Here is a 14,183-nt window from a genome sequence, read left to right on the forward strand (position 1 = left end):
GTGTGTGTGCTTACATGACACCAACCTGAACTGCTGCATGAACTGGGACTCAGCCCATCCTTAACACCCCCTCCCTGCAGGAGGAGGGGACCCCTCTGCTTTGGGCTGGGCTGCCGGGTGCCCACACACCCTCTGCGACAGCCTGGCTGGTGCAAAATGCCTCCAGGAGATGCTGGAAAGCTGCTCCCCCAAGCAGATCACGGGGTGGGCTGCAACGCCTACGCGCCAGGCTGGATGCATTCACACATCTCGCGGCTCTGAGCTCCCCGTCTCTCTGCAACTGAGCCAGTCCCTTATCTCTGCAGGGAGCCAGGAGGTGTCTGGACCATGCCCTGGCCTCTGAGCCACCACCACCCACAGGTGCCCAGCATCCACCAGCTGCTCCAGCACCAAAGGATGCCGCGTGATGGAGAAGAGTGCCAGGCAGGTTAAAGCCAGGCAGGTAGGCTTACCTTCCTGTCCAGAAAGGATGCAATCAGGCCAAAGTTCTTTGGATGCTGCATGAACCTACAGGGGCGAGAAGGAGAGGATTAGTGTGGGTGCCGGCTCCGACCCCCCTTGCAGCTGGGCTGCCGTGCCCAGAGCGGCTAGGCCAGCTCCCCGAGGGACTCAGGGGTTTGAGAAAATATTTGTCTGCTGCTCAGCTTCCCAGAAACACAGGAACTTTAAATTTAGCCCAGTGGAGCCGGGCTGTTGGGAGCTTCGATGCACAGATGTTCATCACGTGGTGGGAAAGGGCAGGGGGGCTGGCAGCGCCCGGCAGCTGCCTGTCACCCTGCTTGATCCCACAGCCACCCAAGCCTGTAACAATGGCAGGGTGGGCACAGAGGGCAGCTGCACGCCTGGCCAAGGTCTCAGGCAAGGAAAGGGTGAGGAATTGCGGTCAATGGCCAAGCACAAGCACCCCAAAGGATGGCTAGGGGTGCTCCTACCCCAAGCCCAGCTGGGCTGTCAGGAGACACTGCAAAGGACAGGAAGGGAAACCCAAACCCCGGGAAGAAGCACAGAGCTGCCACATTGCCGAGTCGCTCAACAGATCCCTGGTGGCATGGCAGCTCTGAGGAATGCCACCTCCTGCCCAGTGAGCAGAGGAGCTGTCAGCAGGCTTGCCTGTGGCTCCAGCAGCCCGGGAGGGAGCATCGCCTACCCGGGGGAAGTTGCCCCTGGGCGCAGAAATATCTCCTCCAACAAATCCCTTCACCTAGCTGGTGGGGAAGCACCGAAGGCCAACAAGCCCTTGCAGCAAGGTACTCCCACTGGCAGGAGGAGGGTTAACTGGTGCATCACCGAAGCACAGGGAGCCTGGCTCTTGTGCCGAGGCTGAAGCACAGCACCGGCCGCAGCAGAGAGGCTGCCAGCAGCACCAGCTCTGCCCTGGAGAGCCGAGCAACCAGGGCCAGCCCCACTCGGCACGTGTGGCTCTGCCGGCTCCCAGGAGCTGACTGCTTTGTGCCCTGGGCAAATGGTTTGGAGGCAAGAGGCAGGCAAGCTGCAGCGTGGGTGCAACATGGGCAGGACATGTTGAGCAGCTCAGTGCCTCCAGCCCTGCCAGTGATTCCCCCAGGGTAGCCAAGCTCTCTCCTCCCACCTTCGTTGCTCAGTCCCTCTGTCAAACTCGGTCAGAGCACCAAGCTGAGCTTAGCGAGGGCCTGACCAGCTTCAGCCACGCAACGGGACACGGGTGCTGTCACCCACGCACTGATGCCCTTCTTGATGCAGGACCCCCATCTGGTTTGGGTGGCACTGCAAGAGCCCTGTCACAGTAACTGGTCACCAGAGCAAGGGTTCTCATCTCTGCCGCAGCCAGCATGAGACTTCGTGGGTGACAATGTGGGATGTGGGGGAAACAGGGGAGGTGGGAGCATGGACAGCCGTGGTGCTCAGGCACTTAATAGGGACATAAGTCTGTATCAACCTTTCAGCCACTAAGTGTTATAAAGGGCAAAACTTACTCCCCACCCAGACATAAGAGAGACACCAAGGGAGATCCCCCAAGACAGGTGACTAAATAAATAAGAAAAAGAAACCAGAAATGCTAGGCATAACAACAAAAAAACCAAAACCAAAAAGGAGCAGCTGGGCTGCTCAGACAGGCTGGGATCAGAGCACAGCTCTGGAGCTGGCTCGTCACGCTGTACGCAGCACAAACCAAGGGCTGACCAAGGGACAGGGTTTTCACGGCCATGCCATCAATGCTGTTAACGCAGTGGTGGGGGCAATGCAGATGACAGTCCACTGTTTTTCATGGGCGAGGCCGTGTCCCCGTGATGAGGGACAGATGCTGCATTCTCACCGTGCCCAGCATGACAGGACCTCGATGCCCGAGTGGGATCAAGGGGTACCACAGCCATCCCTGCTCCTTCACCAGCAAACCACAGCCCCCTTGGGAGCAGGCTAGTGATGGGCTTTCAGTAAAGAGACCTGAAACCCTGCCCAAAAGCAAATCAAATCAGGCTCTTCCTTGTGGTTATGTTTTAATGCCTAAATGAGTTCAGACTTGGAACTTGTTGGCCTTGCAGTGTCTGGCGGTTTCCTCCGAGAGCCCATGCCATCAGGGCTGAGAACGAAGGGTTGCACCAGGTTTTCACAGTCTCAGGAAGAGGCCAGCTCTGGGTCACGATCACAGATGACACAACTTTGGTTCACCTTAAATACCCAGGCCAGAAGCTGCAGCACACCAGGCAGCTCGGCTACCCACACACCGGGATCGGGTTGAGAACTGGGCAGGACTTCCTTGGCCCTCCTTACAGCTCCTAAGTACCAATCTCTTAAAATGAGCTTTGTGAGAACCCTGAAGTCCTGCTGTATTTATGCCTTGAGCTCCGCATCAGCCACAGTGATGACACAGAAACCACCGTGCACAGCAGGATGCACAAGCTGGGTGTGGATTCTTCCAGCCCCATTAGCCAGGCACAACCCCACCATTAAAGACCAAGTAATTAGCCTTTGCGTCATTTGTGGGCAAGCCTTGCTGTTTGGAGTGTCACATTTTAGGGCTAATTAGCAATGACGATTCTCCTCTACCAAAGGCTTGGAGCTGGTTTGCTTGTTTTGTTCTTTCTCGGTCTGTCTTGGCAATTAGTTATTTCAGCTGCAAACCAAAGCCGTCATGAGCAGGGACAGGAGGAGGGATCCCGGACACAGAGAGGCTTCCAGCATGGCTGGCTGTGGGCCTGCTGGTAATCCACAGTGCTGTCTGACAATCACCCAGAGGCCAGACTAAGGTGGTGCTCCCGCAAGGGACAAGGTGGCCCTGGCGCACCCACGTACCCGTGTCCAGAGCAGTGAGCCCTGGTAGGGCTCATCCTGCTGGAAGCTGAACTCCAGCTCTGTTTTTACAGACACACAGAGCACACTGGGGGCACCAAGAATGTTCCGGTCCTCCGTGCAAACACACTGGGGTCCCCGCTAGGCTGTGAGATATGGAGTCTGGATGTCAGACTGGGCTGGGACCCACAGGTTAGCTGACAGTGTGGTGGTACCCAGGGAAGGGATCAGCAATTGCCCAAGAGATCTCAGTCGATAAAGCGAAGCTGTTCTCAAGCAGTGCTTGCAAACAGGAGAAAGCACTGCAGCCAGAGTTTGGATGTGTCTGATGTGGGAATGCATCCATGGAAAGAGCAGCTGGTGGCAAATCCTGCAGAGCGCAAGACGGAGCGCTGAGGGACGGGCACCGGGTGGAAGCTGCAGCCTGAGGGGGTCTGTATGCGAGGGCTGGATGTTGACAGCCCCAAGAATCCCTCTGGAAACACAGTGCCCAAAGGGCAGGCATGTAAATCAAAAGACGAAGCAGTGTATGGAGCATTGGGTTTCACTGGCTTTATCCTTAAACTGGCTGATACAATGGGGGTAAGCAGAAGCAGAAAAACTACTAGTTCTTGCCCTGCTGCGAGCAGCAGCTTCCCACATCTCTGCATGCAGGCACCAAAACACCAACCATACAGAAAGGCCTGAGGTTTCTCTGCAGGTGCATCACCCTGTGCCCAGGTCCAAGGCAACACAGTGACCGCAGCTGTAACCCTGGGGGGCAAGAGAAGCCCTTGGGAAAATCATACCTTAGCGTGCTGGGGCCCGGGCCAAAGCATTGCACGGGTCTTGTCTACACTTCCCAAGGACTATGCAAAGAGAGGTGCGCGGGCTGCACTCACTTTTCCCGGAAGGTCTCCTTCTCCTGTTCGCTCCACATGTTCATCACTTGCCGATCCTTGTAGACCTTCATGGGGTCATCCATGAGACCGTTCATGTTGATGAATTTAATGCGCTGCTGGTCAGCATCGTAGAGCATGGGTGGGATGACAGCGAGCTGGCGCATCTGCTTCTCCAGGTTCTTTGGGGAAAGCAGAGAGAACAGTTGGTCATCACCATGGGCCCGCAGGGACCGCAGGGGACAGATGTTTGAGAGGAAAGGACAGGCAGAGGAACAGGAGAATTCAAAAGCAGGCACTAGACAGCTTTATTGCTAGAGTGACTATGAATTAAATGCTGAAAGAGGCTATCACTGTCAGGCAGGAAACAATTAATCTTTCATTTTGAAATAAAAGGCTTTAAGATACCGCACGGAAACATCTGACTTAAGCAAAACAGCTCCTGGCCGTGACGAGAGACAAGTCAAAGCAGTGGTGGCACAGGGAATGCAAACCCCTTCCCAGCCGTCAAACCCATGGCTACATGGAGGTTCAGTCCTGCACCCCAAATTGTGAGGAAAGCGGGTCAGCTCTGCAAAGCTTTTTGAAGGGGTGGGCAGAGGGAGATGCTGTGTCTCCCTTCCACAGGAAACCTAATATTGTTCCAGGTGGTTTCAAATGTCACTCTAACAGGGCTGTCATTCCTTTCTTTCCTCTTACTGCAACACCCTGGGACATAATCTGATGCCTTTACTCCATCCTATTCAAGCTCAAAGTTCTGCACAGCTGCACACCAAGACAGGACAGACCAGGCACACTGGTTTTGTTAAGTAATTGCAACAGAGTGGCCAATGTGAAGTCTCATTTGTGCCGTCCCCTGCCCGAATGCCAGGGCTGTCTCTCTGGCTGAGCTGCTGCTGGTTCCCCGGCACAGGTCTGGCCTGCAGGGACAAAGGGATGCTCTGACCACCCTCTTTCGTTTGCTAGCAGCGCTGTCACTCCTAGTCCTCCCTCTCACCTGCGATGGCACTGGTCAGACGTAAGTTCTAACCCTTGACCCAGAAAGGTCAGGTCTCAAGTGCTGTTATTTTAATTTACAGCTAGATGCTGGTTCCTGGGAGAACAGGAGTCCTTCCAGTGAGCTGCTGACCCAGGCCTGCCCAGCACTGCTCTGCTTCCCTGCTGCGACTGATCAGACCTAACCTGCTCTACCTAAAACACAGCTCTCTGCACAGACACAGACATTTCAGCTCATTTCATCACGTTCCTCATTCTCACTAGAACGCCTCCTGTTTAGCAACCAGCTGCTTCAGGTGCCCTGGGCGTGTCACCTCATCGCGGGAGGTCAGCGACAGCTTGCAGCCAGAGCACTGACCCTGACAACCGCAGGCCACCCCAGCCAAAAGGAGAAAGCCCCTGTGCAGAGCCATGGCAGGCAGAGAGGCAGCTGGCAGGAGCACTGCCTGCAGCTGAGTGTGCAGGGCCGGTCCATTTGCCTGGCAGGGTCTTGGGGTGCTGAGAGTATTGCTGCAGATACACCCCACCAGCAGGCAGCCAGACCTCTCTCCTCCCCAGCAATGTGTTGGGGTGGAGATCTGGCCCCTGCCACCAGTGATGCTCCCCAGCTCTCACCTCCCTGCTCCTTCCAACACTGTGGAAGGGCTGGAAGCTCTTAAGGTCTCTGAGACATGCAAAGCGGTGCCTTGGGGCTCAGCAGAAGGCTATCAGGGTGGAGTTTAGCAGCACACTGTGCAGGAGGTCGGAGGCAATCGTCTAACGCTCCCCTTGGCCACGACCTCTGCAGAGCTGTGAAAGTTCCTTCTGCTTCCAAGATCCATGTCCTCCAGGTCATCGCCTTAACTGGCTAACAGCAAACTGCCTGGAACCCAGGGCAGGGAGCGAACCGTGGTGCACAGGCAGCAAACATCTCAGCTATTGCTGGGCAATGGCTGCTCTCCCCTCCCAAATGCGATCCATTTATTGCAGTTCGCTTCTGTGCCAAGAGAGTGGAACCCTTGTGAAACCAGATCCAAACGAAGCCAAGGTCACGGGGATGTTTCAAGATGAATGGAGCACTCCCAGAAGATGTGGGCCAACTGGCTCACGTACAAACCATTCATTCCATAGGATTCCCCTGCGTCAAGCCGCACAGCCCATTCAAAACAAAACGAAACAGAGAAACCCCTCCACCCGGCAGCCAGGGCACCCGCTCCCTTCCCTTCCCACCTCTGCTTCCAGTTTAAACCAACAGCCAGGTGGTGTTTGTAGGGTGCTACCCAGGACGAGCAGCGTGCTGGCATTTCAGGTCCCTAAGAGGCTGTTGAATGCCAATAAAACCTACCCACTCACAACCGGCTCCCGGGGTGCTTTGTTCCATTTTTGCTCCTGCAGAACCATTGCACAGCTCTGTTATGTCTCTTAGGTAGCTGAAAAGATGCTGCTGGGTATTAAACAAACACCTCACTTTGGATCCTGCCCAGGAAGTGTATTAGGCAACCTCCTAAGGCATCATGGCAACCTCCCCAAACTCAGCATCGCCTGAAGTTACTGAGATTTGGTATCAAATGTCACCATGGGACCTGGCGGTAATCTCCTGACTTCCTCAGAGAAGAGTAGAGCGAGGGGTGAAGAGGAGAAAGGAGAACCTGGTCTCACCTCCTGTTCTGAGAGCCCGTCGATGATTTCTGAAACCTCGTGCTCGCTGCGCGCGGCTGACATGGAGAGCCCGCCACTGCCCCTCTGTCCTACCCTGCTGGGAAAGGGCAGTGAAAATCTCAGACACTGATGCTCCATTTTGTAAACCACATTCATGACAACTCACTGGCCCTGTTGTCCTCCTTGTTGACCTCCATAATGGCCATATTCCACCCAACACCCCACCCAGGCCACCCCATCCCACACTGTGGGAACGGTGCCTGCTGCAGTCCCATGGGCTCTGACAGCACTTGCTCCTGCCCAGACAGCACTGTCCCCCGCGCCCCCCAGGTTTAGGGCTCACAGGTTAAGAGCCTCAAACAACCTTTCTTACCTGTGCCAACAGCTATGTCCTGGATCGCTACAACAGAAGCATATTTCATACCCAACCATACTCCTCCCCCACCATTATTTCCTCCTGTTCATCACATCACCGCAACGGCATAAAGGCGTCAGCATGAGCACGGAGCCATTAGCACTGTCCCACCACACCTGGTTTGCAAATGCCGCAGGAACTTTTAAATCAAAACCAGCCATCGACATCTTTCCCCCTCAACATCACCCAACATAACAGCCATGCCTCCCAAGGAATTAAAAACTTTTCTTAAGAACGTAAAAGCTAAACACATTTCTCAGTACCATTTCTCCCTTTCTCTTTAAGATAAAATAAAGCCACTGATTAGGAAGTTTGGACCCATCCAGCTGTTTGTGGGGTGCAAGGATGGGATGTTGGCACAAGGTTTTGGGTTCTACACACATCAGGCGTCCCTGGGCAAGATCCCGGAGCTGAAATGGGAAGGACGGGGAGTTTTCAGCAAGAAGGATGGAGATAATGAAATCGTGTCTCCTCCTGGCAGGAAACAATATGACCTCAATTGCTTTCCAATGCGGAGGAGAAAATGGACAGGGATGGCACAGACAGGGGACATCCCTTCCAGTGAGACACTTTGCTCCTTTCATATTGTCTGCAGTCAATCCTATAACCTCTGCAGACCTTTCTTCTCCCTACAAATGCTCCGATCAAAGCATGTGCATCTATTAAATCATCAACATGACCAAATCCATCTGCAAATCTTCATTCAGGCCCACCAGTAAGGCAGTAATTAGCGCTGTCCTGGCCAGGCAGCCAGCACAAGGGAGCTGCTCCTTGTCCTGTGACCCGGCTAGCCAGGAGATCAGCAGAACAGGGGAGATGGGCAACCACGTTCCTGACATTTTTCCTTCTCTCTTGGCTCTGTGCTGAGCTACCCTGAGGAAAAAGCAGCAAAGCTGCTTGTCTGATGGCTTCTGCCTTCAACTAGAAGGGGAGAAAAGGGACCAATAGCCACCCCAGCCCACTCCTTCCACAAACAAATCCCACACCCATCCCCAAAGAAAAGAGAAAGGCTGTCTGATACCAGCTCAGCCCCTTCCTACCGCTTCTCCTCTAACCTCTGCATGCGCTCTTGCAGTTCCCGCTGCTTCCGGATCTCTGGGAATTGCTTCTCATAGTACTCCCGCACTTTGCTCTCCTTGGCACGGCGCCGGGGGTTATTTTCGATGCGCTCCACTTTTTTTTCCCAGGCCTCCATCAGCTGGTCATAGCGCTGGCAAAACTTCTGTTCCTGAAAGGGCAGAGGGAGAGAAGGAGCTCAGGAGATGTGCCTGGGAAGGGCAGCTCCTCCAGGCCTGTCCCTTGATGGCTGCTCAGGCTGAGCATGAGTCATGTTGCCTAAAGAAATATGGTTATTAGGACAGGGACATGCTCCAGGGTCTGGGACCAACCCAAGGGTAAATTCTCAAGAGGCCATCAGGTACTCTCAGGCGTTTCCCTTCCAGACCTGATATCTTTGGTGAAACCAGGGCTCTCGCCCAGCCTGGCTTTGCCACCTACCACACTGTGTGCCTGATCATCCTCCAGCACCTTGGGTGCTTGATTCAGCAACCAAAGCCCCGGTGCTGGGGAGGGAGCCCCTGCTCCGACATGGCTGGCCATGCACGGGGAGAGGGCGAGTTGCCTGCCTGAGGCCACCAAGCAAGAAGGGACTGAAATGTGGCCTTGGAGGAGGACACAGGAGGGCAGGGGAGCAGGTCCCTGCTGCACAAGCAGGGCATGCAGAGCTGTAATTTTGGAGCCACCAGCTCACCGTGCCAGGGAGAGGCTTGCTGAGGCACCTGCAGCCGGGTACCCCTTCCCACCCACACACAGTGGCCCCAGGGCTCACGGCTCTGCGCCACCAGCGCTGATGGGACTGAGGCCACAGGGCAGCTCCGCGCACAGGTCTGGCTCCCCAGAACCAAAAGCCAGGCACCCGGCCCCTGTCCGAGGCTGTATGGCATGGTGGCCCAGCTGCACCGTGATGTCCCCAGCTCCCCCACTGTCCTGGAAAGCAGAAGGATTTTTCCAGCTGCTGCTCCTCCTTTCTGGCCCAGGAGCGGGATGAGCGCATCCCCATTGACAGTGAACACAGGCTCTGCTGAAAAGTGGCACTGCAAGGGGTTTCCATGCCGCATCTCCCCAGGCAACATCCTCATGGCACACTCACCCAGCAGCCCACACAGGTCCAGCACTGCACTTCTCCCTGGTATATATGGGACCAGCCCAGTAACCATAACATTAAAATATCATTTGCAACACAAAATAGCCTCACTCCACCACCCCCCAAATTGTTCCTCCCTCCTCCAGCCACTGTCTTCCTGGAGGAGAATGCCCACAGACCAGCGAGGCTGACATTGAGAAGATGCCTGGCCACGGTCCTCAACAGCTGCAGCAGTTACAGGAGCGATGGCACCCAGCCTCATGTGAAAGCAGCTGGGCAACCAGAGGGGGGTTTTAAGGTTTCATTTTGAGTGAAACAAATGCCTTCTAGGCCCCAAATCAGGAAGCGAAAGCAGATGTCACTCTGCAAAATAATCAATGGCAAACCCCAGGTCGCCTCCTGTCCCCCATGCTGCTTTCCAGAACGGGCGGCTCGGCACTGGCACACCCAGCACCGCGCTCAGCACCGCAGCGGAGACGGGGAATCCAGATTTCAAAGAACTAAACTCATCTCTTGCCATCACCTCCCCATGACCAGAGGGAAGTCCAAAGCTGTAGGATTTTCCAGATGTGCTCTGCTAACCTCTTGCTTGCTTCTTAGCCACAAAAAAAAAAAAAATAAATGGGCAGAGATAAAAAAAAAACCCAAACTGATAGAAACGCCCAGTTCCAAGTCAGGAAGCAGCTGGCTTACCCCGAGCCAAACAGGTCAGTTGTGCTGTGGACACTGAGCACCAGCAGCTCCACAGCCCATTGCTAGTGCCAGTCACCCGCAGCAACTCGTGGCTGGCGTCACGCTGGTCCTGGCACATGGGTTTGGTCCAAGTATCCTGGACCTGGCAATAACCCAAGTGCAGCAACAAGTCCTGTGATTCCCATGGCCTTTTGGAGGCACCTCGGCAATAATGTAGGGTGGACAAAGCACCTCAGACCCCGTAGCTGATGCAGACCAACACTCACCCCCACAGATAAGTTGGTTTCCATTTGCATGCCCAGAGCCAGAGACTTTCCTGCCCTGCACGGATGCACAGGAGATGCTTGGGTTTCTACAGGAGCTAAAGGAAATGGCTGTATGATGAAAGCAAGGATTTAGAACAAAAAGAAAAATGCTCTAAAAGCCACCAAGGGGAATCTCATGCTGTGGGCAAGGAGCTACAGGTAACGCCAAACCATGGCAGCTCGGAGAAATCACAGCTGCTGCATTTTTACCCCTCCTGAAGCAATTCTATCAGCACCCTGAAAATGAGAGCTCCCACCCTGCCAGCAAATCTTCTACATCGTCTTGCTTTCAGAGCATCACATTTGGGAAGAGGCTAAAAATACCCTGCAAAGTTTATCAAGCCTCAGCGCCGGGAGGCAGCCGGTGCCCTGTGCTGTGTACCAGCCTGTGGAGCAGCCAGTGGACAGCCCAGCACGAGGTTCTCGGTCTGGTGAGAAGCTTCGAGGATTTGAAAGGTTTTTCATACCCCATGGGAATGAGCTGGCGCTTGGTCCCACACTGCCATCGCCCCGACAGAGCTGCCTGGCACAGCCACCAGGCTGTTCTGCAGCCAGTGGGGAGGCTCTTTTTCTTCCCTTTCCTCTACTCTTTGGGACAGCTGGATGAAAGCTTTATCTAGAATTCCTCTTTTAAGGAACCGGTATTTGCAGATGGAAAAGCAATATCAACATCACACTGCTGATTGCCCCAGTAGCTCACACCCTAGCAGCAAGACGGGCAGTACCAAAGCTCCCCGCTCACACGGCTCAACCCTCCAGAGCACAGCTCTGTTATGGACCAGCCAAACACTTCTGACTTGCGTCTGCTTTCTTAAAGCCCCTTCCCACCATGGAGCAAAGACGTCCTTCTTCACATGCAAGCTTCAAACCCCCATCACAGTGGGGCTGATCCGCAGCATCCCAGTCTAGTGCTTCTTGGTCCAGCTGGGATATATGCTCCCTGCAATCTTTTGCCATCCTTCAAAAGCCAAGATTAGAGGCACCTTATAGCAATGTGCATTCCCCAGATCTTTACAGCTCAATCACCAGGAGAAGCTCCCGGTCAGGCACTTCAGGAGCAGAGCGTCTATTCCTTCTTCAAGCATCCTCTGAGCATCCTTAAGCAAGCGTGTCTCTTCCTGAGCAACCACCTGTACTGCCTTTTAGCATCGGTGCTTCCTCTGCTCCCCTTCCCGGCTGGGCTCACCAGCCCATCAGTCTCTCAATCACACAACTAAGTGATGGCGAGCCAAATTGGACTTGACATGCGTATCTAAAAATGGATGAATAGTAACGCCGCCGTAGCAGCTGAAGGCAGTTTTTCGGGTGTGCCAAGCCCGAGCCCTCCCACAGCCCACACTCTCGCAGCTCCAGGGAATGGAGCAGCTCTTTGGAGGGGAGGGAAAGAACGAAGGTGACAGGAGGAACCAGTCCAACTCCTATGCGAGCCCCATGGTTTTGTTTCCCTGGCTGATGGGGATAAACCTCTTACAGCCAGAACAGCTCCCTTTACCCTTCTCTCTCTGCAGCATCACTCCTCTGATGGCAATTAAATGTCTTCTGCTGTGCCGACCTCAGTGGAGGCAGGAGGAAGCCCTGCATATCCTCTGGTGAGGCTCTCAGGGCTCGACCCTACAGGGACCGAGCTCTGACCCTGCTCCAGCCAGCCCTGGGCAGCGACAATACCCCAGAAAATAAAAAAGCCAGAAAGAAATGTTGGCACGTAGATGGGCTTTGCTAAAAATAGGGTCTGCTACAAAATAGGCAGAAAAATAGCTAAGCGTACCCATTTTGCAAACAGAATCAGCAAATGTATTCACTTTGCAAATTCAGCAACCGTATGTTGCCTATTTTGTAGAATAGGCAAAATGCTTCCCTAAACTGAAAAACCCCCTTTCAAGGACACTGAATAAATCGGCTGGCAGAAATTCACCTATTTTGCATGACAGGCATCTTTACTGCAAGCCGTATTTTAGGAACCATGCTCTTGCAGCCTAATTAAACCTTTTCCCCCAGCTCCTCGATATTCACAACAGAGCGACTCACTCCATATTTAGCATAGTAACCAGCCATTTCCACCAGAAAGCAGCTACTGGGCAGTTCCCTTCTGGTTCCAGTAAAACCACACAACGCTTTACAGTCCCTCTTTTGAGGAAGGGAATACCGATCCACCTCGCACAACTGCAGAAGTACTCAGCTGCGGCCCGCGAGGTGCCCTGAGCTGCACCACTGGCAACTGAAGATGCTAACGCCGGCACCTGAGCCTGTCCCAGAACAGAGACACCAAGTCAGGAACTGGTATTTACATCTTCCACGTAAAACATGAAGCCCTGCATCATGAGCTGAATCATACTTCATGGAAAGATGCTGCAAAATCCACCTTCCCAATGGGGGCTGTTGGTCGCTTCCAGCATGTACCCTTTTGTGCTGGTTTTGCTTCTCAGCTCCCACTGGTGACTACTGCAGGCAACCGTCAGCACTGAAAATGTATAAATTCTGTAAATCCCACTTGAACTGTCTCCTCTGTTTACTAAGGACTTGCAATAAACGCCTGTGAAGTCTCACAATAAACCCCACCTTCCCCCTTTAACCAAGAACCATCTCCTTGAAGGACACTGGAACTATCTCACCGGAAAAACCGCCTAGAAATTAACCGGCCAGGGCTTGATTTTTGATTTAAACCACAAATTCCTAGAACATTGCTCTGTGGTAAGCTGGAAGGAATCAGATCAGCCTTCAGACCCTTTATCAGAAGCAGAGTCTGCTTGTTTCACACCTCTCTTAGGGTTCAATTACTCACAAAATAGACATTTATGCTGTGGGTAGGTGCTCTGAGATCTGACTAAGCCAACCCCATGTGTTTGCTCTGCAGGGGGTGCTTGCAGAGGGAGGTGGTGCCTGCAGCAGGATCGGGGACCTCTCCTTTACATCCAAGTTATTTTAAGCATAAGAGATGCCACAGCAATGCAACAGGCAAAGGCCTGAGCACCAGTACTTCTCTACTGGAAAACTTCCTTTTCTTTCTTACATAATAAATTATGCTGCTTTATACATACAAAGTAAACCATAGGCGAATCACTTACCCACTGTTTGCGAGCATGATTTCTCCTCTTAAAGTACAAAATTAACTTCTTCCGCATTGCCTGGTTTCTGTAAAGGGGAAAAAAAAAAAGAGATCTGATTAATGAGGCGGCTAAAATCCAAAGGCCGGCTCTCCCCGCTCCCAAAGGGGTTCGCAACACAGCTTCCACCTTAACTCAGAATTGCATCAACTGCGGAGCCACAAACGCGATTATCCGGGGACCTCGCACCAGCTTTAGAGAAAGACCAACAAATCCTCCTACACAAGGAACTTCACCAACGTCTGTTGGTAAAACCAGGACTAAGGTTGAGAATTAATTAATGAACTCCCAATCCTGCAAACCTTTACCGCGTGCTCAGCACTGAACATGGGCAGACGTTCAGCTCTGCTTTTACCAACGGGCCAGGCTGTTTCTTGATTATTTTTACATTTTGATCTGCAAAAACCCAATGGGGTCCCAAGAGTTGGGGGGCTCATGCCAAGCTCTCTGTGGCAGAAGGCGGCTACCCCCAGCACCCTCCGAGCAGTGGCCACCCTGAACCGCCCAGGTCCCCAGGGCCAGCAGCGACAGAGCTGTCAGCACACACATGCTCCAAGGGGTTATTCACCCCTGGGCTCCGAGGTGCTGATAAGGAGGCAGGATTGCAGCAAGGCTTGCAGCACATATCTCTCCTAACCTCTTGCTTTCTTGGATCCTTGCCTAACAAAGCTGCAAGCAAACCAGCCAGGAAAAGTTCAGACACTTGCAGAATTGGGACCTCAAGAAACGAGCCATTGCAACGACAAC

The 14,183-nt window shown here is 53.5% G+C and overlaps 1 protein-coding gene across 13 annotated transcripts in view; it reads right to left on the bottom strand.

The window, feature by feature from the left end:
* The window catches only part of NCOR2 (nuclear receptor corepressor 2), a 257,110-nt gene that overhangs the window by 82,504 nt on the left and 160,423 nt on the right, over window positions 1-14,183 (bottom strand). For 6 of the 13 annotated variants that reach the window (XM_064466324.1, XM_064466331.1, XM_064466330.1 and 3 more), the window contains exons 9-13: window positions 13,398-13,464; window positions 8,235-8,422; window positions 6,780-6,876; window positions 4,149-4,327; window positions 453-507 (exon numbers count right to left, since the gene is read on the bottom strand). In XM_064466324.1, coding sequence (XP_064322394.1) covers window positions 453-507; window positions 4,149-4,327; window positions 6,780-6,876; window positions 8,235-8,422; window positions 13,398-13,464 — 586 coding nt within the window. The remainder of the gene's footprint in view (window positions 1-452; window positions 508-4,148; window positions 4,328-6,779; window positions 6,877-8,234; window positions 8,423-13,397; window positions 13,465-14,183) is intronic. The other 7 variants (XM_064466335.1, XM_064466326.1, XM_064466334.1 and 4 more) reach the window with 3 other exon arrangements.

Source organism: Phalacrocorax carbo, chromosome 15 (genome assembly GCF_963921805.1).
Source record: "Phalacrocorax carbo chromosome 15, bPhaCar2.1, whole genome shotgun sequence".
Classification (NCBI taxonomy): Eukaryota; Metazoa; Chordata; class Aves; order Suliformes; family Phalacrocoracidae; genus Phalacrocorax; species Phalacrocorax carbo.